We start from the raw sequence: 20,366 nt of genomic DNA, 5'->3' as shown, positions 1-20,366 counted from the left end.
TGCAGTAATTAAGAGTACACGAGTGGGCCTTTGGCTCCGAGAGCCCATATCATGATGTTTCTTTGGATTGAAATCTGCAGCAATCTGCGGGAGGGTTGCACTTCTGTCAAGTTTATCGATTCTCTCCAGTCGTCGTTGGTCCTGTTCTTGCAAGATCTTTTTCTGGCAGCAGCTATGTCGCAGGTTTGATGTTTGACTGCGTTCGTGATATTCACGGTACACTTGTGGAACGGTCGTATGGGAAAATCCACACTTCACGCTACCTCGGAGATGCTGTGTCCCATCGCTCGTGAGCCGACTATAATACCACGTTCAAACTGATTTAAATCTTAATAATCTGCCGTTGCAGCAGCAGTAGCCGATCAAACAACTGTGCCAGACACTTGATGTCTTATATAGTCGTTGCCGACCGCAGCACTGTATGCTGCCTGTTTACATTTCTATAAGAGCTTCTTTGGCGCTTCAGAGTTGTGTAGTGAACTGAGGCGCTACCTGCGTCACTATTTTGTTCAGGATTGTTCTCTCCGTAGTTCCAAACATGTTTAAGTACCTTTCCAGGTTCTATACAGGACCGTTACCGTAAGGTATAATCATAAAAAGTGTTACAGTCCAGGTATTTACATCTGCGTGCCTGTTTTAATATTTTCTTTTCTACTATGAATTTTGCTAAGAGATGTTTTTCTACTACAAAAGAATGTGGTTAAATTAGATTTCTTTTCCGTGATATACAAAGATCATGCATTTAGTTATAGAGTGCCTATTGTATTAGAGGGTACAACTTGGTCATCTCGTTACCATACCATAAACTAAAAAAAAGGGAACACCAACGCGAAGTTATACAAATTAGTCACAAATTGATATTCGTACAGTCGGCCACTGTGGACGAGCGGTTCTAGGCGCTTCACTCAGGAACCGCGCTGCTACTACCGTCACAGAAACTTCCTGATGCTAACACTAACATAGATACTGGTGTAGAGGCACAACTTAGAAGTAAACTAGGTAACTAATACGATACTCAGTTGGTGGTAATACCTCTCATTGAAGAAAAAATTGCCATCGAAATTTCCAATCCCAAAACTGGAAAGGCACTTGATGCGGATGGCGTTTACCCTGAGGTCGAGCGGATGGTAGGTCCAATGATAAAGCCATATTACACAGCATTACTAAACGAGGCTTTGCGAATAGGTAGGATCCCGACGGTATGGAATACAGCAAGAGCAATAGCGATTAACAAGGAGAAGGGTAAAGTCCTGACATAACTGAAAACCTATAATTCTATTTGTCTATTAAACGTCTTGACAAAAGTTCAAGAGCGCTCGCTATGTGACCGCGCACACGGAGCTCTATGGTCTAAACTAGTCTTAATGTGAATTCAGAAAAGAGAAATGTGTACATGATGGTGCTACCAGAGCTCTTCAGATTGTAGAAATTTCGACAGGGATCCATTTGATAATCTTTAGTGGCCTGCGATGTTTGCACGCATCCGAGATCTCGGTCCTTCAGATGTCTATGTAAGAGCTGTATAGATTACTGTAGTGACCGTAACAGCAAGTGGCTTGCGGGGCAGAGCAAGATAATCAAGGGCTGGCCTCAAGGTTCGATATGCGTTTCATTGTTCTTCGGTATTACTATTGAAGCCCTGAAATACGGGGCGGACACTATTGAAACTGTTGTTGCATACGCAGATGACATCGTACTAGTTGTGTCTGCAGACTATACGGAGGGACTTGAGAAAAAGACGAGTGATATGCTTGCTCAGATGCATCATTGGTGCAAGGGCAACAAACTTACTACAGCTATTCATAAAACCACATACATACTTCTGAAGGCAAATTTTGTCTTTTCATAAATCTTTCCCTGAGGCTAGACGGAATCCCTTTAAAGCACAGCACTGTTCGGCATTCTTCTAGACGAGGAAAGGAACTTCCCAGAACATTTAAAAACTGTTACTCAGAAAGCGGCTGAAACTACAAATAACACCACCCGTACTGGCACTGCTGATTATAAATTATCGTGGCATGTGGTGTGGTCATATCACGAAGTTATCTTCAACGCCATAGTGGGCTTCGCTGCCAGCGTCTGAGCTAATTGCCTTAGAGAAGGCAGCTACATACCAACAGGCAACGGTATTGCCGCAGTGGATACACTGGTTCCCGTAAGATCACCGAAGTTAAGCGCTGTCGGGCGTGGTCAGCACTTGGATAGGTAACCATCCAGCCGCTATGCTCTGTTGCCATTTTTTGGGGTGCACTCAGCCTCGTGATGCCAATTCAGGAGCTACTCGACCGAATAGTAGAGGCTCCGGTCAAAGAAAACCATCATAAACGACCGGGAGAGCGGTGTGCTGACACACGCCCCTCTCATCCGCATCCTCAACTGAGGATGATACGGCGGTCGGATGGTCCCGATGGGCCACTTGTGGCTTGAAGACGAAGTGCTTTACATAACAATATTGCGACGAATTCAACGGAGCGTAATTCTGGGATTACTGTCGAGGGATTACTGGTCATTATCGGGATACGTCCGATAGATATCGTTGGACGTTACAGGGCAGCACTATGTTGGTTAGGGGGTAGACAATATGATCATGTGTACGAGATCACAAAAACACCTATAACAGATAAAATACATTTGCGACTCGTAAAAGTTACATGAATGGCATCCTGACTGAGACACTAGAAGCACTGCAAGGTGGGTTCACGATAAGTTCCCAAGCATCAGAAATGGGATTAATCTTTGTGACATTCCCCTATCCAAGATACGGTGCACCTATTAACACGTCACGGTCCGTATCCTAAATATTTGCATCGAGTGGAATGTAACAATACACCAATCTGTCTATGTGACGAGGAACGTATCGCTGATAAGGATGTTTTCAGTTGCCCCTTTCTAAGGTAGAGAGAGACTGCAGACAATTTGACTCTGATCTCGAAATTGTATGTGACCTAAACTTGTGGACTAGAGTCAATATGATTACTCATAGAATATCCAAGAGGCAGCTGCTTAACGTTCAGTCTATAATATCAAGTCGACGCTCTGAATATCAAAATAACGTCAACAAATCACAAGAAGCGTCACAGATAATGAAAGACACATATAAATATAATTAAGTGATGTATAGGGTATTTCCGTAAGAGAGTGCAAAAATTTACAGGACGTAGAGAGCGCTCCACTGAGCAGTTTGGGGTAGGGAACCTGGGGTCGAAGAAAGTCAGTTTAAGGAGTAAATAGGAATGCAATACATCTTTATTTACATTAGTTACAATTAACTGCAAATACCGTAACTGAAACAACGAACGTACCATTTATACTGCTGCAACTAATGGCCATGAACCTCAATACAAGCCCGACATCGGGGAACACGATTCTGATGCTCCCTGACAAATATCCCTGGTGTGTTTCGAATCACATCACAGACTGCAAACGTTCTGGCAACCAACTCCATTTCCGTATCCACTGGAGTGTCACACACAAGTAAATAAACAATAGAGTACGTACAAACGTGTACGTTTGTTACATGTAAATAAGCTGGAAATCAGTAATGCTAGACATAGCGGTAGAGAAGTTTTCTTCCATCTCTACTTAATATGGCCTCTCCGACCCCAAGTTTCCTACCTCAAATTGTTGTGTGGAACATTCTATACGCCCTGTTACATTTTTGCACGCTCTTACGGAAACGCTCTGTATATTAAAAGAAATGTGAAAAGTAAGAATGCTATCGCCACCAACACAGGTATGCGTGGATTTGAGGATTGCAGAAACATGCACATACCTGTGTGGGGCAACGCAGAATGGTGCAGCAACAACGGGATCAGAATTACGTACACTTGCAGTTAGTTGACTGCCAGTAACATATCTAGTAGTATAAGATGGACGTTCCTCACTTGGCATTTAAGTTAATTTATTTTATTTTATGTTGTTGTAATTGATCCTTATTTTTATCTTTCTGTTTTTTTATGCATTAATGTTACCAATGCCTACTGTTAACAGAATTTATTACTATATACGAAATCTCGGTAATACTTGCGTGTTGTTTGCTTAAGTATCTTCATTCAGTCCGACCTATCGTTATCCAAAACACAGGAGTAGTACTAAAGAATAGATGGCGCTAGTGTCCTTCATGAAGTCTCCTTCACAGATGAACCACACTTTCCTAAAATTCTCCAAAAAGCCGAAGTCGATCATTTTCCTTCCCTACTCATACTTACATGCTCGTTCCAATTCATATCGCTTTGCAGCATCACGCTGTAAATTTAAGCGATATAACTGTGTTTAGCAGCACACTACTAAAGACGTATTCGAACATTAGGGGAATTTGTCTATTCTGCGCATCTGCACCAATCTACACTTTTCTACAATTAGAGCTAGTTGAAATTCGACGCACTAGAAGTTTTGTCTCAGTTATCTTGTACCCCCCCCCCCCCCCCTCCAAAGTCACTCTGCGACGTCAGCTTCCTGTACACCGTAGCATTATTGGAAAACAGCCACAGATTGCTGCTCACCATGTCCTTCTGGGCGATACCCCTGTCTCTGATGAGCACACGCTGTCGAGGACAGCGTAGTGGGTACTATTACTCCAGAAGGCCTCTATCCGCTCACATATGTGGCACCTTATTCGATATGCCCGTAGTGGAGCACCGTGTTAAACGCTTTTTGGAAATATATGAATACTGAATCTGCCTGCTGCTCTTCAGTCATGATTCGCACTTTATCGCGTAAGAAAAGACAAGCTGAGTTTCGCAAGAGCGATGCTTTCCAAAACCGTACTGATTTGTAAACAGAAGCATTCCCGTGGCGAGGAAATTTATAATATTTTAACCCAGAACATGTTTAAGAATCCTACAGCAAAACCGATGATACGGATATTGGTCCGTAATTTTGCGGGTCCGTTCTTTTACCCTTTTTATACACTAGCACGTGTAGCCTTAGAGCAAGCTTTTGAAAATGTTGACTGGAATACTCTCTTGCAAATTCTGCAGGTGGCAGGGGTAAATTAAAGGGAGCGAAACGCTATTTACAATTTGCACAGAAACCACATCGCAGTTATGAGAGTGGAGGGGCATGGAAGGGATGCAGTAGTTGGGAAGGGAGTGAGACAGGGTTGTAGCCTATCCCAAATGTTATTCAATCTGTATATTGAGCAAGCAGTAAAGGGAACAAAATAAAAATTCGCAGTAGTTATTAAAATTCATGGAGAATAAATAAAAATTTTGAGGTTCACCGATGACATTGTAATTCTCCTAGAGACAGCAAAGGACTTGGAAAACCAGTTGAACAGAATGGACAGTGTCTTGAAAGGAGGATATAAGATGAACATCAACAAAAGCAAAAAGAGAATAATGGAATGTAATCAAATTATGTCGGGTGATGATGAGGGAATTAGATTAGGAAATGGGACTCTTAAAGTAGTAGATGAGTTTTACTATTTGGGGAGCAAAATAACTGATGATGGTCGAAGTAGAGAGGATATAAAATATAGACTGGCAATGGCAAGCAAAGCGTTTCTGGAGAAGAGAAATTTGTTAACATCGAGTATAGATTTAAGTGTCAGGAAGTCGTTTCTGAAACTATTTGTATGGATGGTAGCCATGTATGGGAGTGAAACATGGACGATAAATAGTTTGGACAAGAAAAGAACAGAAGCTTTCAAAATGTGGTGCTACAGAAGAATGCTGAAGGTTAAATAGGTAGATCACGTAACTTATGAGGAGGTGTTGAATAGAATAGGGGAGACGAAAAATTTGTGGCACAACTTGACTAGAAGAAAGGATCGGTTCATAGGACAAGTTCTGAGGCATCAAGGAATCACCAATTTAGTATTGGGGGGCAGCGTGGAGGGTAAAAATTGTAGAGGGAGACCAACAGATGAATACACTAAGCATATTCAGAAGGATGTAAGTTGCAGTAGGTACTGGGAGATGAAGAAGCTGGCACAGGATAGAGTAGCATGGAAAGCTGCAGCAAACCAGTCTTTGGACTGAAGACCACAACAGCAACATACACAAGACTAAGCTGCTCTTTGTTACAGCAGCCAGGGACTTTACGCTCGGCGAGAGATTCGCGAAAAAATGCTAGATAATTCAGGAGTCCATAACGTAGATATTCTTTGTAACACCGAACTGGTATTCCATCCGGACCTGGCTGTCTGTTTTCCACTCATACCAGTGGTCTAGGCGTTCACCGGCCCGGTAGTCAAGCGTGTTCCGTTAGAGGGTTAGCTGCCCTCTCAAATAAAAAAACTGAGTTAATCGATCAACAACGACCTTAAACCGATGTATTACAACGCCTGCCCCGAGCAGATGCAACGAACTAAAGCGAACAAAATGAGTTAAAAAGGGGGGGGGGGGGGTGTTCCGTCTTTGATTTATAAGCAAAACGTATTCAGTCCCGGGTTCGAATCCTGCCACTGCTTATTTTTTGATTTATAATCAGCATTGGCAGCCGATGACTTCCGACATAAGAAGTCACCCTCACTCTGCCAATGGCCTTGTCAAAGAGGGAGGAAGAACAAACAGAGTTTCAGGGCTCTCTCTTGTACGGGGGTGGGAAACTGCCACTAAAGGCGGAAGATTCTGCAATGACCAACGGCATGAGGATGCAGAAGGCAATTGAAACCACTGCATTAAAGACACGTAAAGTGCATCCAAGAAAATGTGGCCTGTAAATGAAGAAGGGTCATGATGATTTCTCCACTGGCAAAAGATTCCGGAATACTCCTCCATTGTGATCTCCGGGAGGCGACTGCCAAAGGGGAGGTTACCATGAGAAAAAGATGGAATAATCAACGGAAGGATAACGTTCTACAAGTCGGGGCGTGGAATGTCGGAAGCTTGAACGTGTTAGGGAAACCAGAAAATCTGAAAAAGAAAATTCAAAGGCTCAAACCAGATATCGTAGAGGTCAGTGAAGTGGAAAGAAGACAAGGATTTCTGGTCAGATGAGTATATGATAATATCAACAAGCAGAAAATGGTATTTCTGGAGTAGGATTAGTTATGAATGGGAAGGTAGGGCAGAGAACGTGTTTCTGTGAACGGTTCAGTAACAAGGTCGTTCTTATAAGAATCGACAGCGAATCAAAACCGACAACGATAGTTCAGGTATAGATACCGACGTCGCAAGTTACAGATGAAGAGATAGAGAAAGTATATGAGAGTATTGAAAGGGTAATACAGTATTTAAATGGGGATGGAAACCTAATAGCCATGGGGGATTGGAATGCAATTGTAGGGGAAGGAGTAGAAAAAAAAAGGTTACAGGAGCATACGGTTCAAATGGTTCAAATGGCTCTGAGCACTATGGGACTTAACATCTATGGTCATCAGTCCCCTAGAACTTAGAACTACTTAAACCTAACTAACCTAAGGATATCACACACATCCATGCCCGAGGCAGGATTCGAACCTGCGACCGTAGCAGCCGCGCGGCTCCGGACTGAGCGCCTAGAACCGCTAGATCACCGCGGCCGGCAGAGCATACGGGCTTGGTACAAGGAATGAGAGTTGAGAAAGACTAATTTAATTCTGTAACAAGTTTGAGCTAGTAATAGGGAATACCCTGTTCAAGGATCACAAGAGGAGGAGGAGGTATACTTGGAAAAGGCCGGGTGATTTTGAAAGATTTCAGTTACATTGCATCATGGAGATTTACTTGGAAAAAGCCGTGTGATACGCGAAAATTTCAGTTATATTACATCATAGTCAGAGAGAGATTCCGAAATCAGATACTGGATTGTAAGGCCTACCCAGGAGCAGATATAAACTCAGGTCACAATATAGTAGTGATGAAGTGTAGGCTGAAGTTTAAGACATTAGTCAGGAATAACCAATACGCAAAGAAATGAGATTATTATTTATTTAGCGTATGGCTATACATGCAGCATTAATACATCAAGTGTTGGACATTAAAATCTTATAACAATCATGGATATAATTTATGTTTGTATTGGTCAGTTAAAAGGATATATCGAGGTTTGAGATCCATTCTAGCACCGATGGGGATGCCTCCAGGAAGTCGGACCAGTTCCCTGCATATGCTCGCAAGGAGCATTCACCATGGATCTGTTGGATCGTCTGTCTAGGGGCACCGCAGTCGCATTCTGGTGACATCGCTCTTCCCCATTTGTGTAGTGAATCCGCACACCTGCCATGTCCAGTACGTATTCGATTTAATGCGGACCATGTTTTCCGTGTTAGTTCCATTCCAGAGATGTTGCAGTTATAGCTCTCAAACCAGGTCTGTAGTGGGTCATTTGTCTTTTGGTTCCAATCTAGTCTCCATTGTTTCATGTGGTCATAGTTATTATTTTGAAGCTGCTCAGCTGTGCGTATGGGTGGCTTTCTTGATTTCAATCGAGTGTGTCGCAGTTGTGAGAATTCTTCTTTAATTGGTAGTTCTAGTTTTGTCTCAATCTTTCTGAATTCGTGCAGTAGGGCCACTTTTCTACGCGGGTCCGGGGACAGGATATTACATAGCACCGGTAACCAGTACGTGGGCGTTGATTTAACAGTTCCAGAAATCAACCTCATTGTGTTATTTAATTGCCTGTCAATAAGTTTGGTGTGACAGCTATTAAGCCAGACTGGAGCGCAGTACTCAGCCACAGAGAACACTAAGGCAATAGATGAGGTGCGTAATGTTTTTGCGTTAGCTCCCCAAGTAGTACCACTAAGTTTTTGAACGATGTTATTCCGTGTTCCAATTTTTGCAGTGGTGTTCTCCAGATGTTTTCGGTAAGAAAGAGTGCGATCCAATGTTATGCCTAAGTACTTTGGAAACTTATTATGTTTGAGGTTGGTGTTTCCGAGTTTTATGTTAATAATTTCATTTGCCATTTTGTTATTAAGATGGAATGTAGATACTTCAGTTTTGTTAGGGGGGGCTTGAGTCTCCATTTCTTGAAATAATTGTATAGTATTTCGACGTCATTATTAAGGACTTCATCTGTATTGGAGAGATACTTGTCTCTGATAGCCAGTGCTATGTCATCCGCACAGTAAAATTTTCTTGACTTTAGGTTTGGGAGATCTGCTATATAGAGGTTAAACAGAAGAGGGGCCAATACGGAGCCTTGCGGAAGCCCGTTGTTAATAGATTTTGTTTTGCTTGTCTTTCCGTTTAGGGTGACCTGGAAGGTTCTGTTACTCAGCATATTATGTATTAAGGATGTTGAAATCTGGCAAGGAATCACTCTTAAGAGTTTGTAATTTATTCCATCTCTCCAAACAGTATCATATGCAGATGTTAAGTCTAGAAATACAGCACTTGTTTTCAGTTTCTGTTGAAAGCCAGCCTCTATGTAGGATGTTAATGACAGAACTTGGTCACAGCAACTACGGCCAGGTCTGAAGCCTGCCTGTTCTATAGGTAAGTTCTCCTTAATAATGCCGCTAATTCGATTATGGACAAGTCGTTCGAGAAGTTTGTATGTACAGCTAAGAAGTGCTATTGGTCTGTAGCTTAGCGGTTGGTCTGCTGGTTTCCCTGGTTTCAGCAAAGCTATTATTCTTGCCTTTTTGAATTCTATAGGGAGATGGTTTGTAGTCAAAATATTCGAAAAGAAATTTGCCAGCCATTTGACCACGTTCTTTCCAGCGTAGGTTAGAAATTCTGGATGTATGTTGTCAAAACCTGTGGCTTTGCCCGGTTTCATATCCTTGAGGGCAGTAATGACATCATCCTCAATGAATGGTCTGGAAAGCTCTGATATATTTGGAGTATTCTTTTTTAGTGTTCTGAGTTCGCGCTCATACCCTGGTATGTGGTTTGTCTCTCGGAGCTCTTGACATTTCGACAATGTTATTTGCAATTTTCTCTGGTGTTATGGTTGGATTTTTCTGGGCTGGTCTTGTCGTACCTCCGAGTTTACGTAACAAACTCCATGCCTTCCTACTTGATTGAGTGAAATTCATTCTTTCAGTTGCTTCAGTCCATCGTTTTCATCTTGCGGAATCTAGATTGTGGAGGAGGTCATCAGCTATTTCTTGGTCACCACTACTAGTAAAGTCCTCATATAGCTGATGGCATTTTGCATTCCATCCTGGGTTGTATTCTTTTCGAAACCCCCTAGGAATGTGTTTTCTAGCTGTGGTAATTATAGCTTTCCTGAAACGATCGTAGCATTTAGGTAGTGACGGTATAAACCGGATACATTTATCAAGGTCCGCTGAATACTTCTCCCAGTCAGCTTTTTGGAAATTCCATCTAGGTCGAGGGAAGGACCGTATCAGGGGTATAGTGACACCGATGTCTAAAATAACAGGCCTATGCTGGCTGTGTGGGAAATCTGTGGCAACCCTTCTATGTATAGGCACTGGTTTTCCCTCGTTATCGGTAGTTGCAAAGCAGAGGTCCGGATTGTAGTCCCTGCGCCAGGTGGCCGAGTGGAATGTGCCCCTCTCCTTGGCATCGAATATAAGATGTAGATTGTTCTCGTCGGCCCATTCCACCAGCGCTTCTCCGTGTTCATTATTTTGGGTGTATCGCCACATTTCGTGATGGATATTAAAATCACCGGCATATATCATTGGGTGTTCATGTGCGGGTAGTACAATACTTGGCCAGATTTGGTTTGGTGGTTTGTAGACATTTATAAGTCTTATGTAGTCTACTTTTATATCAACAACATGGATGTTGTTTTCTGTGCTTGTGGACAGCAGGTGTGCATGTTCAATATCGGATCGGGCATATGTGGCGGTGCCATAGGCGTGATGATATGTTGCGCCTATTTGTTGGAAGCCTTGAATACGTCCTCTTCTTTGTAAGTCTTCCTGCGAGTCGATATGTGTTTCCTGAAGGAGTACCACATCGATGCTATTGTCCAATAGAAACTTTGAAAGATATTCAGATTTGGATCGACTAATTCCCTCAATATTTAGCTGGCAGATCCGGACTGATGGTCCCAATCTTCTAGTCGGATGGTTCCCAAAGGAATCGTTCGTTTGGTCGCTTCGTTGCATGTTTGAATTACCAGGAGATCCCAAAGGATAGTCTGGTAGCCAAGTTTGTAGACTATTTAGCCGCGATATAATCACGTTGCCCGGGGTGCACCACGAGGAGGCTAGTCTACTACGCACCCCAAAGAAATGAGATACGGAAGTACTAAGGAATGAGATACGCTTGAAGTTCTCTAAGGCTATAGATACAGCAATAAGGAATAGCTCAGTAGGCAGTACAATTGAAGAGGAATGGACATCTCTGAAAAGGGGTATCACAGAAGTTGGGAAGAAAAACATAGGTACGAAGAAGGTAACTGCGAAGAAAGCATGGGTAACAGAAGAATTACTTCTGTTGATTGATGAAAGGAGAAAGTACAAAAAAGTTCCGGGAAACTCAGGAATACAGAAATACAAGTCTTTGAAGAATGAAATAAATAGGAAGTGTAGGGAGGCTAAGACGAAATGGCTGCAGGAAACACGTGAAGACATCAAAAAAAAAAAAAAGGCTGTCGAAAGGACAGAGTCAGCATACAGGAAAGTCAAAACAACCTTCGGTGACATTAAAAGCAAGGGTGGTAACATTAAAAGTGAAACGGGAATTCCACTGTTAAATGCAGAGAAGAGAGTGGATAGGTGGAAAGAATACACTGAAAGCCACTGTGAGGGGGAAGATTTGTCTGATGTGATACAAGAAGAAACAGAAGTCGATTTAGAAGAGATAGGGGATCCAGTACTAGAATCAGAATTTAAAAGAGCTTTGGAGGACTTAACGTCAAATAAGGCAGAAGGAAAAGATAAAATTCCATCAGAATTTCTAAAATCGTTGGGTGAAGTGGCTACAAAACAGCTATTCACGTTGGTGAGTAGAATGTATGGGTCTGGCGACATACCATCTGACTTTCGGAAAAGCGTTATCCACACAATTCGGAAGACGGCAAGAGTTGACAAGTGCGAGAATTATTGCACAATCAGCTTAACAGCTTATGTATCCAAGTAGCTTACAAGAATAATATACAGAAGAATGGAAAAGAAAATTGTTGATGCGCTAGATGACGATCAATTTGGCCGTAGGAAATGTAAAAGCACGAGAGACGCAATTCTGATGTTGCGGGTAATAATGGAAGCAAGACTAATCAAGACACGTTTATAGGATCTGTCGACCTGGAAAAAGCGTTCGACAATGTAAAATGGTACAATGTGTTCGAAATTCTGAAAAAGGTAGGGGTAAGCTATAGGGACCGACGCTTCAAATACAATATGTGCAACAGCCAATAGGGAACATTAAGAGTGGAAGACGAAGAACAACGTGAGCGTATTAAAAAGTGTGTGAGACAAGGATGTAACCTTTCGCCCCTGCTGTCGAGTCTGTACATCCAGGAAGCAATGATGGAAATAAAAGAAAGGTTCAGGAGTAGAATTAAAATTCAAGGTGAAAGGATATCAATGATACGATTCGCTGATGACATTGTTATCCTGAGTAAAAAGTGAAGGAGGATAACATGATCTGCTAAACGGAATGAACAACGTTCACAGTATGGACTGAGAGTAAATCGAAGAAAGTGGAAGGTAATGAGATGTGGTAGAAATGAGAACAACGAGAATCTTAACATCGGGATTGTAGGTCACGAAGTAGATGAAGTTAAGGAATTGAGCCACCTAGGCAGTAAAATAACCAATGACAGGCGGAGCAAGGAGGACATCAAAAGCAGACAAGCTGTGGCAAAAGAGGCATCCCTGGCCGAGAGAACTCTACTAATATCAAATATCGGCTTTAATTTCCGGAAGAAATTTCTGAGAATGTACGGCTGGAGTATGGCATTATATGGTATTGAAACATGTACTGTGGGAAAACCGGAACAGAAGAGAATCGAAGAATTTGATATGTGGTGTTACAGACGAATGTTGAAAATAAGGTGGACTGATGAGGTAAGGAATGAGGAGGTTCTACACAGAATCGGAGAGGAAAGAAATATGTGGTAAAAATTGGTAAGGAGAAGGGACAGGATACTAGGACGTTTGTTGGGACATGAGGGAATGTCTTCCATGGTACTAGAGGGAATTGTAGTGGGCAAGAACTGTAGAGTAAGACAGAGATTGGAATACATCTATTACATAATTGAGGTACTGTGGGGATAAAAACCTACTGGCTTGAGGGTGACAACATGGAGACAGAGAGGGAGAACGAGGAGATAGGAGATGGAAAGAAGAGGGAATGGACAGACAGATATGGATGAGGAGAAAATGTACTGAGGAAGGGATAGAGATGGCAGAGAGTAAAGAGCTACTAGGAGAGGGGAGAGGAGGAGATAGGTGGTGATATGGGGAGGAGGAGATTGACAAAGAAAGGGTTGAGGGTGACGGAGTGAGTGATGGAGGAGATGGGCTGAGGGATGGGGAAGGAAATGGACAGAGAGAGGGGGGAGGAGGAGATGGGCAGAAGGAATAAAGCAATGAGCAGAGAGATGGGAAGAAGGATATGGACAGAGAGGGGGCAGAACAGACGAACAGAGAAATGGGGATGAAGGAAATGAATTAATCAAATTAAAATGCATACATACTCAGGAAAAACCGTGTACTCAGCAAATCTAACATAAATTTACGAATTAAGAAGTCTTTTCTGAACATTAGAGAGTGTAGCCATGTATTGCAGGAAATATTGACGATAAGTATTTCAGACAAGGAAAGCGGAGCAACAGAAGAATGCTAGGATAAGATAGGCACAACTAAAACCTATTGAGAACGTCCTGAATCTAAACTCAGGTGAAGGATATTTATGTCGCAGCTTGGCTGTAGTTATTTCCCCGTTGACAGAAAACATTCTAACACTGTGACAGTCACGTATTACTTGTGGAGTGGAAAGTAAAAGTGAAGTGACTGGTGGAACAGCCATCGCTTCGCCTCTGTTACCAGCAATAGCTAACTTTTTCATGGAAGATTTAGAAGAACAGGCCTTGCTTAATGCCTCCTCCATCCATACTTCTTTTTCAAGTACATTGACGTTATGTTATTAATGTGGCACTGCTGTACTTCATTGACAATAGGGAAACAGGCATCCGAAAATAAGAATTACGGCGGTAGTGGGGAAGGGTGGAAAGTCGACTTTCCTTGATGTGCTGGTGCAAAGGAAAGTAGATAAACGACCGGCCACTTTGTGTATCGAAAGACGATGCATGTGACCTGTATCTCCTCCGACGTAGCTTTTAGTATCCAGCTATGCTGAACACCGTACTTCACAGAGCTAGGACTATTTCAGACATGGCTACGAGACGAATGATCTCAAGGCGGTGTTAAAAAGGAATGAGTATTTAAATATTTGACAGTTGGTCAAAACTGTCAAGAATACTAAGACGCCAGGCCTTACAACAAGGCGGGAGCACCAACACATAAAGCGTCTCGCATTCTGCGGTGCAACAGCTACTAATGCAGATAGACCTGAACAGGTAAAGAATCAGATTGATTTTTTGCATCCCAGAAAAATTAAGGAACTATTAAGAACTGTTAAAGATAATTTCGGGATGAGATTGCCAGAGATTTATAACATTCCTTGTGAGTGTTGAAGCAGTTACGTGAGTCAGTCGATACGGACTGTTGATGTCGCTGAATGGAACATCAGCTTCACCTGAAGTACAGAAATTTAGAAAAATTAGTGCCTGCTGACGACAGCCTATTAATTAAACACAAGATTATTGTTGATCGCACTAGTATTCTGACCCACTTTTCGAACTTTTGGGACACTGTGACCGGAGAAGCAGTGAGTATTACACTTTGTGACATAAAGTTCAATAGATACATGGATTATTCACTTCACAACGCACAGCATGCTTACCCAGTATGTTCCAAAACGAGGCGCATAAAAACGGGATTTTCCGGTTCTTGTACCTTGAGTACTATTGATGATATAAAGAGGGTAAGGTGTTTCGTGTAGCCCTCGGGTGAGGAAACGTTTGTGTATCCAACAGAATCATCGTCTCAGTGTAATTATCCTACACTCTACGGTGAAAGTTTGAATTTTACACACTTCCTCCTGCTTAGGAAAATGGAAGAAATCGGTTGATTGTATCTGATTTGAAGTGGTCTACGGTGGTCTTGAGGGGACAAATGCTAACATCATTAGTTCATGGTCGATTCCTCGAAAAGCTCCATAAAACAGTTTTTTTCTATATATATGCCATTATCACCGGACCACAATGCAGCGGAGTATTCCGAGACGGGTAACCACATCAAACGGCTGAAATTTTTACGATATATTTACAAGATCCCGATCTTTAACGAACTTGAAAATTGTATTGATGTTTTTATACGTTGCCGAAATACGGAGGTTCGAAGTTAGCCTACTTATACAAGTAGAATCTAGTGTGAGAAGTAATGTAAATAAAAAAGCAATTGCAGCAAATTGCTCAGATTTAACAGTATAATCTCTAGGCAATTATCTAGAAGAGCAATGTCCCCGTTTTCTGAAATCCTTATGCGTTATCGGAAACACCTCAAAACCTTGTTTTTTGGGTACCCATACTCAGCCTCGGATTCCGAGACGGCTATGCACAGCAAATGAATGTATCTTTTTACGATGTATTACAAACATACGGGCCTCCAACTACCTTCAAAATTTTCTTCACGTCTTTATACGTTTCCTAGAAACAGAGGTTCAAATGTACTCGTAGGCTTAAAAGACGCTCTTAAATTGCGGTCTGAGATGAAATCGTAGTTTATAAGCGACGTAGCACGGAGAAATATGCTCCAGTGTCTCCGTTGTTACCTGGGAACCACGTATTGTAGTACTGAAGCACGTGTAAACTTTTTTGCACGTAAAATCTGCTCTAAGGTGTAAAATTTGTTTTGCGTTATTTCAATTTCACATTAGTAAAGTAATAAAATTTTACTCATTCTTTTCTTTTCATATGAATTACAGACCCGACTGCAGATGAAAAAGAAGGGAACCAGAGGAAAAATGCTGTTATCGGAGCACAAAAAATGCTAATTTTAAAAACACGTATTGAAAAGTACCACCTGCCTTACCCTGCCTTCTTCGTTACCTTTAAGAAATTCCAAAAATATTAGGCTTGTGTACATATTCGCTCTATTAGATGCTGAGAGAGAAGAAGAACGTGGCAGTGGCAAAGAGACGGAAAATTATAAATGCGAGAATATACACTCCTGGAAATTGAAATAAGAACACCGTGAATTCATTGTCCCAGGAAGGGGAAACTTTATTGACACATTCCTGGGGTCAGATACATCACATGATCACACTGACAGAACCACAGGCACATAGACACAGGCAACAGAGCATGCACAATGTCGGCACTAGTACAGTGTATATCCACCTTTCGCAGCAATGCAGGCTGCTATTCTCCCATGGAGACGATCGTAGAGATGCTGGATGTAGTCCTGTGGAACGGCTTGCCATGCCATTTCCACCTGGCGCCTCAGTTGGACCAGCGTTCGTGCTGGACGTGCAGACCGCGTGAGACGACGCTTCATCCAGTCCCAAACATGCTCAATGGGGGACAGATCCGGAGATCTTGCTGGCCAGGGTAGTTGACTTACACCTTCTAGAGCACGTTGGGTGGCACGGGATACATGCGGACGTGCATTGTCCTGTTGGAACAGCAAGTTCCCTTGCCGGTCTAGGAATGGTAGAACGATGGGTTCGATGACGGTTTGGATGTACCGTGCACTATTCAGTGTCCCCTCGACGATCACCAGTGGTGTACGGCCAGTGTAGGAGATCGCTCCCCACACCATGATGCCGGGTGTTGGCCCTGTGTGCCTCGGTCGTATGCAGTCCTGATTGTGGCGCTCACCTGCACGGCGCCAAACACGCATACGACCATCATTGGCACCAAGGCAGAAGCGACTCTCATCGCTGAAGACGACACGTCTCCATTCTTCCCTCCATTCACGCCTGTCGCGACACCACTGGAGGCGGGCTGCACGATGTTGGGGCGTGAGCGGAAGACGGCCTAACGGTGTGCGGGACCGTAGCCCAGCTTCATGGAGACGGTTGCGAATGGTCCTCGCCGATACCCCAGGAGCAACAGTGTCCCTAATTTGCTGGGAAGTGGCGGTGCGGTCCCCTACGGCACTGCGTAGGATCCTACGGTCTTGTCGTGCATCCGTGCGTCGCTGCGGTCCGGTCCCAGGTCGACGGGCACGTGCACCTTCCGCCGACCACTGGCGACAACATCGATGTACTGTGGAAACCTCACGCCCCACGTGTTGAGCAATTCGGCGGTACGTCCACCCGGCCTCCCGCATGCCCACTATACGCCCTCGCTCAAAGTCCGTCAACTGCACATACGGTTCACGTCCACGCTGTCGCGGCATGCTACCAGTGTTAAAGACTGCGATGGAGCTCCGTATGGCACGGCAAACTGGCTGACACTGACGGCGGCGGTGCACAAATGCTGCGCAGCTAGCGCCATTCGACGGCCAACACCGCGGTTCCTGGTGTTTCCGCTGTGCCGTGCGTGTGATCATTGCTTGTACAGCCCTCTCGCAGTGTCCGGAGCAAGTATGGTGGGTCTGACACACCGGTGTCAATGTGTTCTTTTTTCCATTTCCAGGAGTGTAGTATGCTATGGTTGCATTGTGCAAAGAGCGAATGAGACAATGGCTGTGTGAGAGGAAGAAAGGGACCCAGTGATAGTGGAATGTAGTTGGTAGTAAGAGGATAGTCCTAGGAAAAGAGTGATGGTGGCAGTGCTATTGGGGCGGGGTGGGGGGGGGGAGGAATAAAGAGAAAGTGGAAGTAGGTGAGAGCCCTGATAGTGAGAGACAGAGCATATGACAAACGAAAGAATGAGATAATAATAGGAATAGAGAGCGAGAGTGAGAAGATAGTAGTGGGACAGATCGAAGTGGACTCTGAATATGACATAGAGGACAATAAAAGAAAGGGGAGAAGGGATAATGCCAAGGTGTGGGACTGAAAAAGTGAGTGATGGACGGGTACCAGCGACTTACAGTGATGGACTAGTGGGTGTGGATGAGCTACTGTTAGAGGAGCTTGTGGGAGTCTGAAGTGAGTTACCTTTAAAAAATGTGCCAACCTCTTCGCATGACGAAATTTTGTGGAAAATTTTTGTAGGAAGGTAGAATAAGGCAACTGGTACTCCACTTTTCGGTCAGGGTCTTTCATTTTAAATTCACCGGGACATATTCGCATGTTTTGTGGTCCGATAGGAGCATTTTTCCACAGTTAATAAAACGCACACGATAAGACTTTTCATAGTCCACCGCTCATATGCGAAGGATGAGCACTCCTAGGAACGCTGGATAGAGTGCGCAAACATTATGTACGCACATGGAGGGCGTCACCTCAGGGCACGTCATTTCATTTATGTCACCATGATGTAATTCAGCAAGTCATATGCTACAGATTCAGCATAAAAGTAGGACCCTCGCCAGTTTCACGATAGGTAGTTACCGAAAGCTTGGGGTTTTCTCCGAATTTTACATGGCAAGCTTACAGACAACTTTTTATCCAGGGAATAATCAGTTTGATAATGATGAGAAGTGTCGGATGGGGGGAATTATGATTGTAGAAGGAGATCTAAGCATGAATGCAGTTTGTAGATTCTAATGTGTACTTGTAGGTGGCAGCACATCAGATGAAGAAGCTTCCAAGGCATAGTCTTGTATGAAGCGTTGCATCAAACCACTGTTCGGACTAAAGAGCATAGTAACAACAATGACAACAATAATAATGATTACGGACTTTTGGAAAAATTGACAACTATCTGCTCATAGAACTTAATTTCATTGCGAGAGGATTTGGTTTTGAAAGGCGCCACAGAAGGCGACTCATCTTGTACGAAAGACACCACATACTGTACTTTAATGAAAGACGTACTACTTATATTTTACCAGAAAGACTGAGCATCGCATCTCAAGTGGCGATTGTTTTGATCAAACGAAACGTGGCTGCATTCACAGGCCATGTGAATAAAAGTTTTCACTGTGACTACGTGACGAGTGTTTTCAAACAAAACTTGATTACTCCTTGGATTACACACAACGTTGTCATATAGAGATTTAGCGTGTGATATCTTCGCTGTTGAAGAGTGTGATGCTACTAAATCTATTTCCGCCCCCCTCCTCCCCCCCCCCTCCCCCCAATCGCCCAGTCCTTACCCTTCTTTTAGCTTTTTTTAGGTGTCAATATGACATTGGTACTACCCTGCCAAGAACATACAGTTCTCTCTCCCTTATATTATCTGAAGTTAAATTAATTCGTGTCTCTACCTCAGGTGGATGGGTCTTTCCCGATCGGCAACAACGCAGAGATCGTTGGTCTCCCTGTAGAAGGCTACGACCCACCGGCTGGCCTCGCAGTTACCATTACCGGCTGGGGCAACACAGCCACCGAAGGCCCATCGGCCTCCACTCTGATGAAGGTCAACATCAGCGTCATCGGTCGCGTCAGATGCGTGGTCAGGTTCGGCGTCACAGGCCGCATGATCTGTGCCGGGAAGTCTGGCAGGAGCACCTGCTACGGTGACTCCGGCGGTCCGCTGGTTAGTGGCACCACGCAAGTCGGCATTGTCTCATGGGGCAGCGAGTACTGCGAGACAGATTGTGCCGTCTACACCAACGTCGGAAACCTTCGCTCTTGGATCACAGCTGTTGCTGGCGTCTGATTAACTGTGCTGTCGTGACGTTATTCTGTTGTCACATATACTTGACTTTTATTACTATTAAGATTGCCTGCACTCTAACGTAATATTCTTCTTCAGGAAACAACAATTAAACTTTATTTTTTTATCTTTTCTGGTTTGAGATTATATTTAAACTTGCTTTTCAACGACCAAAGAGCACCCACATTATATGAATTCATGGCCTCTCAACGAAATAAACTAACACAATTTTCTCCACTTTCAGGTTCTGTCAAGTGCTTGGATATCTATGAACTTTCGGATGTGTGACCACCTGATATCGTGGGAAGCTTTAAACGATTTAATTAGGATTTACATTTTCGAGGGTATCTCTCACTACGACAGATGAAATTAGTTGTGCCAGCCAGCATTTTCGTAGGTTATCAAACATAAAATATCAAGAAATCATAGTCATATCTTGACGCATTTAAGGTTTTTCAAATGTGAAGGAATAAATAATAACATAGAGAGTTCAGAGAAAGAAACATTGATATTATTGCTAGCAACATGCTGCCTAGAACTGACACTCTGGAAGACTATATAAATGTCATATTAAAGAAACGAAGCTGTACTTTAAATTAACAGCCGGTCGGTGTGGCCGTGCGGTTCTAGGCGCTTCAGTCTGGAACCGCGTGACCGCTACGGTCGCAGGTTCGAATCCTGCCTCGGGCATGGATGTGTGTGATGTCCTTAGGTTAGTTAGGTTTAAGTAGTTCTAAGTTCTAGGGGACTGATGACCACAGATGTTAAGTCCCATAGTGCTCAGAGCCATT

At 43.3% G+C, this 20,366-nt stretch overlaps 1 protein-coding gene across 1 annotated transcript in view; it reads left to right on the top strand.

The window, feature by feature from the left end:
* Positions 1–19,578, top strand: part of LOC126484788 (uncharacterized) — a 30,053-nt gene extending 10,475 nt beyond the window's left edge. Inside the window, exon 2 of the mRNA XM_050108385.1 lies at positions 19,189–19,578. Within this exon, the coding sequence (XP_049964342.1) occupies positions 19,189–19,578 (390 nt within the window). The remainder of the gene's footprint in view (positions 1–19,188) is intronic.
* Positions 19,579–20,366: the final 788 nt, after the last annotated feature.

The sequence above is a fragment of the Schistocerca serialis genome, chromosome 6 (genome assembly GCF_023864345.2).
Source record: "Schistocerca serialis cubense isolate TAMUIC-IGC-003099 chromosome 6, iqSchSeri2.2, whole genome shotgun sequence".
NCBI lineage: Eukaryota > Metazoa > Arthropoda > Insecta > Orthoptera > Acrididae > Schistocerca > Schistocerca serialis.
Note: the sequence above shows the minus strand (reverse complement) of the source record. Positions and strands in the feature narration are given on the sequence as shown.